The sequence below is a fragment of the Propithecus coquereli genome, unplaced genomic scaffold, assembly GCF_000956105.1.
Source record: "Propithecus coquereli isolate 6110/MARCELLA unplaced genomic scaffold, Pcoq_1.0 Scaffold13, whole genome shotgun sequence".
NCBI classification, from domain to species: Eukaryota; Metazoa; Chordata; class Mammalia; order Primates; family Indriidae; genus Propithecus; species Propithecus coquereli.
Window position 1 is genome coordinate 1,186,241 of NW_012137191.1, and position 8,282 is coordinate 1,194,522.

Below are 8,282 nucleotides of genomic sequence, written 5' to 3' on the forward strand. Positions count from 1 at the left end.
TGCAGCCTCGAACTCTCAAGGGATCCTCCTGCCTCAGCCTCCTGAGTAGCTGGGACTACATGCCTGCCACCATGCCCCTAGATCCAGTTTGAATATCGGTGAAAAATATTTTGGGACTGAGAATCAGATGACAACAGCGAGTTATGTCAATTTTGTTAGATGTGATACTAATCTTGTGGTTATGTAGGAAAATGTCCTTATTTCCCACATATGAAATATTTGGAGATAAACTATTATGAAGTAATTTACTTTAAAATACTTCAGAAAAAAGATAAAGAAAAAACAGCAAAATGCTCACAATGATTAAATGTAGGTTATAGCTACATGAGTGAGATTACGTGATTCTTTTTATATTTTTGTTTCTTTGGAAGAAAAAAAACTTAGAGTGGTGGCTTATAAAGTGTGGTCCTCATCATCTGAAAACTTACTAGAAATGCAAATTCTAGGGCTCCTACTGAATCAGAAACTCTGGGGAGTGGGGGGACAGCAATGGTGTTTTAACAAACCGACTGGGAGATTCTGATGTGCACTAAAAACAGTTTGAGAACCACTGCCTTAGGGCATGGTGCAGGTAGGGAAGAGTGGATGGTACGGAGTGACATAACTACCTCGAGGAAACAGAAGATCAAAGACTATTTGCCAAAAATTAGCGCAGCTAAGTAGACAAGAAGTGAGAAGTGAAGATAAAAAGCCAAGCTCAAGAAGCCACTTAGCAGCCGGGTCAGAGAGACATTGGGATTATAGCATACCTGCCCAGCGCCCAGACCGGACCTGTCAGACCACGGGAGCTGGCTGTGTCTCTTCTCCATGGAGGGTGTCTGGCCCAGCCACTGCAGCTTCTGCCCGTGCTCTTGTTCTTCTAAGAAAGGCCCTTTCCTGCTCCTAACATTGTTAAGTGTTAATAGGGTGTGCTTTTGTGGAATGACTGTGTGCTCAGCTGCAGAATTCTGTTTCTTCTCTACTTCTCAGTTACCATGCTCCACTGGGATGCATCTTGGGATATTTGTGACCCTGTGCCAGGTATGGAACACCTGGGCTGGACTGGACACACCACAGAACTTGTTATTAAGGTAGACTGTCCCAGTGCCTCTTCCATCTTAGAAGAAGGAGAGGACAATCATTGCTGGTCCAGTTCATCCCACTTCCACTAACTAGCCATTCCCATGCGTGTCTCAGGCTTATCTAACAAATATTACCTGATATTTAGGCACAGATTATTACAATGCTACATTAGAAAAAGGCTTGGAATGTAAAATGTCACTTGCAAACATTTTCTCTTTACTTACCTTAACTATTTTATCTAGCATTCTCGAGAATATTATTTCCCAAAATATGTTTTTAAAGGATGCTACATATGAAAATGGTTCTGGGTCAAATACATCTGAGAAATATTACGTTAAACACATTTAATAAAGTTTATTTCATGCAGAACTTCTCAGAGCCTCTAATTTATGAAAGGTCATTGTGAATTTCCAGATGGAGCAATTATAGAATGAATCCTTTTACAAACATAGAATGCATGGAATGCATAGAATGCATGTCTATGGAATGCATATACAGTAAAGATTACGGGCTAAAGGGACATATTTTAGGAAATGTTTCTTTCAGGTTTAATAGGTAGTTTTGTGAGAAAAACTACAGATGTTTTTCAATTTATGATGCTTCTCAATCCCAATAAACCCATCATAAGTTGAAAATATAAATTGAAAATGCTGGCTGGGAGCAGTGGGTCACGCCTATAATCCTAGCACTCTGGGAGACCGAGGCGGGTGGATTGCTTGAGCTCAGGAGATTGAGACCAGCCTGAACAAGAGGGAGACCCCATCTCTACTAAAAATAGAAAAAATTAGCTGGGCATGGTGGTGCGTGGCTATACTCCCAGTTACTCAGGAGGCTGAGGCAGGAGGATTGCTTGAGGTCAAGAGTTTGAGGTTGCTGTGAGCTAGGCTGACTCTATGGCACTCACCCAGTTAAAAGAGTGCCACACTGTCTCAAAAAATAACAAAAAAGAAAATGCATTTTAATTCCCCTAATATACTGAATATCCAAGCTTAGCCTAGTTTACCTAAAATGTGTTCAGAACACTTACATTAGCCTACAGTTGGGCAAAACCACTTGGCAACACAGTACCTTGTAGAGTATTGGTTATCGTAGCTGACTGGGAATTCCAATTCACTGCAGCTGCCCAGCATTGGGAGAAAGTATTGGATAGTTTTTTTTTCTCCTGAATGTGTATTGCTTTCCCAGCATGGTAAAGTTGAAAAATCTTAAATTGAGCCATCGTAAGCCAGGGACCATCTATAAATCTATAAATTAAGCATTCAGCAGTAGAGGCCTTTCTTGAAGTTGTGAGAATGAGAATACTGTTTCGGAGTTTATAGAAACAAACGTACAATAGTTTAAATCTATGGTAAATCCTTTCTCTCACGTGAATCTTAGTGATTCTGAGTTTTCAAAACAACTTACCTTTGCAGAATTCATGAATATAAAGTTGTCCAAGAGATGGAGCTGCCACTTTGTACAACTCCAGAATTTACAGTGGATGTTGCCTTCTGGCAACAAGAATCAAGAACTCTGTGGCTGACCTTGGAGAGAAGGAGCTGATGCTGGATGCTGACCCCACGGCAGGCTGTAAGTTTCAGTTTGTTCAAATGCTTTCTTTGAACATTTGCTTTCTTTGTACATATGGACAAATATTATTACAGCTTCAAAATTTTGGCCTTCATTATAAAATATTCTTATAGAATCTTATGAGAAACACATGATACTTGGATGATGTCAACTTAATCATTAATTTTACTTTTTTTTTTTCCTTTTTCCAGAAAACCTGAGGCAAGAGTCAAGTAGGAAATGCTTTGAGAGCTGTCCTTTCTTGAGGACTGAGAATAAGCCAAATGAACCCTGCATTCTGAATCTTAACAACAGAGCGATAATTTATCTCATAAATGCTGAATAGTTTTGGTTCTTTTTATCAGACAATAGCTTGATTGCAATGCTAGGTTTCCTGATTTAAGGAGCAAGGCAACAAAAGCAAAAATGGACAGAAAAAGAAAGCGCTAGGCTGGAAGATAAAAGCCAATTAAATGCAAGCACCACTGAAGGTGCTGTCAGGCACTTGCCCCCAGCAGGTGAGGGGGCGGGATGAGGCAAGGGACCTGGCTACCCAGCATGACTTAGGTAAAGTTATGGGAGAGATCTGTAGACATTTTCTAGGGAAAGTTATCAAATGCTGCTCAATTTTAATATTAATCGGATTCTTAGTTGAGTACACAATATGAATTAATTATGTTCTTGAACACTTAACTAAACCAAATATACCTGAACACTGTTTTGCCAGGCACTATGCCAGTAGGCCTTGGGAACTTAACAGCGAACAAGACTCATGGAGCATTCATTCTACAAGGGGAGTGACTACTGAAGCCATTGCAGAACCTGGTAAGCAATGCAAAGACAATGAGGAGTGTGATGACAGATCGTCATAGTACTTTCAGATTGAATGGTCATGGAAGGCCTCTTAGGAAGGGACTTGAAAGGTGAGGACAGAAGGATGAAGAGTTAGATATTCAAACTAAGAGGTAGGGGATGCAGAACACTCCAGGCAAAGGAAATAGCAAGTGCAAAGACTCAAGTTTTAAAAGAGTCTGACATGCTGTATGAACAGAAAGAAGTCCTGTGTGGTTGAAAGAATGACGAGCAATAAAGAGAGTTCCAGGGAATAACCTTGCAGGGGCAGGTAAAAGCTGATCATGTAGGACATAGTAAGGGTTTCACTTTGGAGTGATGGATTTCAGACTTCTGACTTCCAGAACTGTATGAGAATAAAAATGTGTTAAGTCACCAAGTTTGTGGTATTTTTACAGCAGCCACAGGAAATTAATACACCTGTGAAGGAAAAGACTGTCCCTGTCTGAGTCTACCTGCACTGCTACCCATCGGAGAGAAACAGAACTGTCTAATGGCTGACGTAATTTAATGCACAATGTAGTGGATTCATCTGGTCCTCAGCACCGTATATCTAAGAATTCATTGTCCTTGGTTCATCAGGCATGATCAGATTAAGAAGGAGTCATACATACTAACATAACCTGTAAAAGAGAGATATAAACCAGAACATCCAATTTATTGGTTTATTCATGGAAATATAAACACTGAATGTGTCAGCTTACTCAGTTTGGTGGCTAAACACTGCTTGGTGTTGCTTGGGAAACATAAAGCCAGAATGAAGGCATCTGGGTCATCTTGATGGCTAATATTAGGAAATCTCACAGCCTGGTACCCTAATCTCCATGGGATTAGAACATGTACCTTGGCCATACAGGTCCCCTCTCTTCACTATGCTGGGAAATTCTGGAAAATTCTGACTTGTAGGCACCACTTTTCCAGGGTCCTCAAAGATCATCATCATACTGTTTCAGCAATAGTTCTTCAGACGTACTACAAAGATTAAATGTCAATTTATAGACTTGGATTGTAGTCTCATCAGGAACACATTTATAAGCCACCTCTTCATTCACTCAATGATTCATTAAGAAACACTATTCAGTACTTATTAAGTGGTAGACATTGTGCTAGGATCTGAGACACAGAAATAAGTAAAATGAAAGCTCTATTCGCCAGGAATCCTATGGGTTTTAGTGGATTAAAAGCTGCTATGGCTGGGCGCGGTGGCTCACGCCTGTAATCCTAGCACTCTGGGAGGCCGAGGTGGGTGGATCATTCAAGGTCAGGAGTTCGAGACCAGCCCGAGCAAGAGCGAGACCCCATCTCTACTAAAAAAATAGAAAGAAATGATCTGGACAACTAAAAATACATATATATAGAAAAAATTAGCTGGGCATGGTGGCACATGCCTGTAGTCCTAGCTACTCAGGAGGCTGAGGCAGAAGGATTGCTTGACCCTAGGAGTTTGAGGTTGCTGTGAGCTAGGCTGACGCCACGGCACTCACTCTAGTCCGGGCAACAAAGTGAGACTCTGTCTCAAAAAAAAAAAAAAAACCTGCTATGTATTTCTTCCTTAGGTGTATAATATCAACCATTTCTCATGATTTCATGAACTGGTAACAATTCCCTTTCCCTTGTTGTCAAATATAGGGATGGTGGTATTGGGGACATATAAACTAGTCACATCAGTTCAATGAAAAATCCATATTCGGACAATGTAATCATATCAATTTTGACTATTTTATCTAAGTATTAACAATTCGCTAGTCCAGTGTGACAAAAGCCTAGCATTTAAACAGTCTTAGCAATGTTAACATTCCTACAAAACAGAGAAGACGTGGCAGTGGCCAGCTATGGAGAGTTGACACAAGAGATTTGTGCACTGTCTGGTCCCTTCCAATTTGTGGTTTTCTTCTTGAACAGTGATTCATATTGCCATTGAACACAGCTTATTTTTCTCGAATTTTCTCAAGTCTAAAAATCAGGACTATTCAAGGAATCATTAAGTTACAAGCATGCCATCCACTCTAGCTTATATGCATAATTTTAACCAATAGACTTCTGATTATGGAGCTATGGGGGTTCAGGGTTTTTTTTTTTTCTTTGCCATAGCTTTCATGGTAAGAAGACCCTACTTGGTAGACTGCTCTTCTTGGTTTGATATTGCTATGGTAGAAATTAGGTCTATGGTCTCATAGTTGGTATAACCTGGAAACTTGTATAAACTAGAAAAGACTAGAGGAGTGATTTTCTGTATGATCTAAAATAAGTCACTCATCTCCCTTAGCCTCAGTTTCCTTGTTTGTAAACGTTGGTTAAATGTTATGTCTTTAGTTTTCCCAGCTCAAACATTCAATGATTCTTTGAGAATCTCTGGCAAAGTATGATCACAAAAAATTAAAGTTCTTAGGCTTATTTGTAAGGAATTGGATCCATTTTATGGAATGCCTCAGGAGAATTCTTTTACACAAACTATTTCGAATAGTTTATCAAGTAGACGCCATAACTATTCATGCAGCAGATATTGTTTGTGTTCTTACGGGGCTAATTGTTTAATGGAAATGAAGGCATCCATTAAATATAGACACACAAAAAACTACTTTGTAAAACAACTTCTTTATTTAAATTTTATTTTTACAAAAAGGCAAAGAGAATAGGGTCACCCACAGGAAGTGGGGAAGAGGCTACAGCCAGTAAGAACAGGTCAGACCGCTCCTCCCTGACTTCCTTGGTAACAGCATCAAACAAATGGTTGTCCAAACATGAACTGAAAGCTTAAGTTAACAAGGTCAGTCTGTTTGGGCCAGCCAACAGAAAGGAAGCAGCAGACGCTCTGTCCAGTCCATGTCCATGAGGAGGAAAAAGGCCTAGGTCAGTCTACTGAGGCCTGCGTAGGCTAGGGCCCCTTCTCTTTGAAGGTCTAGGCCGCTGTCCCCAGGGAACATAGGGGCCAGAGGGAAGGCACCGCTGAAAACCTCTATGGACCACAGGGGCTGGCTGCCGGTGACAGGGTGGGGGGAAGTGGGGCATAGGTGGCCCGGGATCAAGCATAAAGTTGGCTTCAAAGGAAAATCCTGTTTGTGCAGATGAGAGGACATCCGAATGGAAACAGAACTGATCCGACTGGAAAGTATGGTCGGAGGAAAAATAGGCATTTGGGGGACAATGCGGGACCTGGAGCATCCCCTGGTGAAGGGGGAGGGGAGGAGGCTGTGGGGGCAGGAGCCGGGGCGGGGTTAGGGGTAGGGGTAGGGGTAGAGGTAGGGGTAGGGGTAGGGGAAGGCGCTGCGGTGGGCTCTGGAGCAGGGTGCGTCTTTCGGGAGCAGGCAAGAGGGGGGACGACCGAAAGGCCAAGCGATCTCTGCTGGCCTGGGACTGAGCTTCAACTCTCTGACCAGGCTGTTTCTTCACAGCCTGCTTGATCCACTTGCCCGCGGGCGGGCGGTTGGGCAGCTCCACACCCCAGGCGTCAGCCAAGTGGGCCAGCAGCAGCTGGGAGAGGTGGCGGTGCGCATGTTGGTTCCAGTGCACCCCGTCTGGCTGCAGATGCTCCCTAGCGTGCCGGAAGTGGAAATGCAAGTCTAGCACATCGAAGTTGTGTTTCTTCGCCTCTACAGAGCTGTGGAAGTTGGCTTCGACCACGCTGGCTTTCAGGGAGGTGGCCAAGGTCTGGTGCTCAGGCAGAAGGAAAGCCCCGGTAATTTTCTCGCCCACAGGCATGGTCGTGCTCCACACCAGGAGGCAAGACTTAGGCAGCACTTGGCCCATGCGCCGGAACAGGTTCTCCAGGTTCTCCAGGTAGCTCCTCCAGGAGTCCTGACCATACCTAGAGATGTCCCAGAGGCAGGAGTTCATGATGACCACATCGGGGGCGTGCTCACCCGATTGCAGCTCTTCCAAGATGCTCTCGAGGTACTCGGAGTACACGCGCGTGAGGAAGTAGAAACGCGCCAGATGGTGGCCGGAGCGGAACTCACGGACCTCGCGGTAGCTGGTGCCATTGTGCATCTGGTCCAGCTGACCTCCCTCCCTCAGCGTATCCTGTTCAAAACTTAGCTCCCCTTTTGCCTTGAGCTGGCTGGTGGTGAGCAGGCAGTCTTTCTGCAGCAGGAGCACCAGGTCCTTGTACACGGACCTTTGCACGGAGTCCCCCAAGATGACCACGAACTTGTTGTGGAGCAGCTGCTGTACCTCAGAGGACTTTAGGTAGACCATGTCTCCCATGGCGCATGGCCTAACTCCTTGCTCTGCACAGGGTGGGTCTGCGGATCGCTAGGACAGAAGGAGAGAGAGGCTGGGAGGGACTCACCCCTGGGCGGGGCGCCCAGTGGGGGAAGGCAACTGGGGAAGAGGATGGAGCTGTGGCCTCCGCCCCGAGGGAGTGGGCCCAGGGTGCCTGCATGGCAGCTGCACCAAGCCTGGACCTAGGAGTGGGGTGAGGGGGCAAGATGGGAGCCAGGAGACAGAAGCCCTCCTTGGTCAGCGGCAGTTTAGGTCAGCGGCTCCTCAGGGAGGCTTAGGCTTCACCTGGTGGGGAGGCGCCAACCCTACCCACACTGGCCAGTGCTGGAGGTCACCGGTCAGCAGAGAGCCTGGAGGCAGCCCACATATCTAACTGAAGATGGTTAGGCAAACTATGCAGCTGTTAAATAATGAGAACTGCAAGTAAGCTAGAACATAGAAAATGTTTTTGGGCCGGGCGCAGTGGCTCACGCCTATAATCCTAGCACTCTGGGAGGCCGAGGCGGGTGGATCACTCAAGGTCAGGAGTTCAAGACCAGCCAAGGCGGGTGGATCACTCAAGGTCAGGAGTTCAAGACCAGCCTGGACAACTAAAAATA

The 8,282-nt window shown here is 44.6% G+C and overlaps 1 protein-coding gene across 1 annotated transcript; it reads right to left on the reverse strand.

Annotated features, from left to right (window-relative positions):
- Positions 1 to 6,318: 6,318 nt before the first annotated feature.
- PCED1B (PC-esterase domain containing 1B) lies at positions 6,319 to 7,656 on the reverse strand. The gene has a single exon (XM_012638387.1). It carries the CDS (start codon positions 7,654 to 7,656, stop codon positions 6,319 to 6,321), a length of 1,338 nt encoding a protein of 445 aa, XP_012493841.1.
- Between the last annotated feature and the right edge of the window lie 626 nt (positions 7,657 to 8,282).

Bases quoted from the DNA above. Each gene is read 5' to 3' on its own strand.
- PCED1B (XM_012638387.1), bottom strand. From the start codon at position 7,656: ATGGTCTACCTAAAGTCCTCTGAGGTACAGCAGCTGCTCCACAACAAG.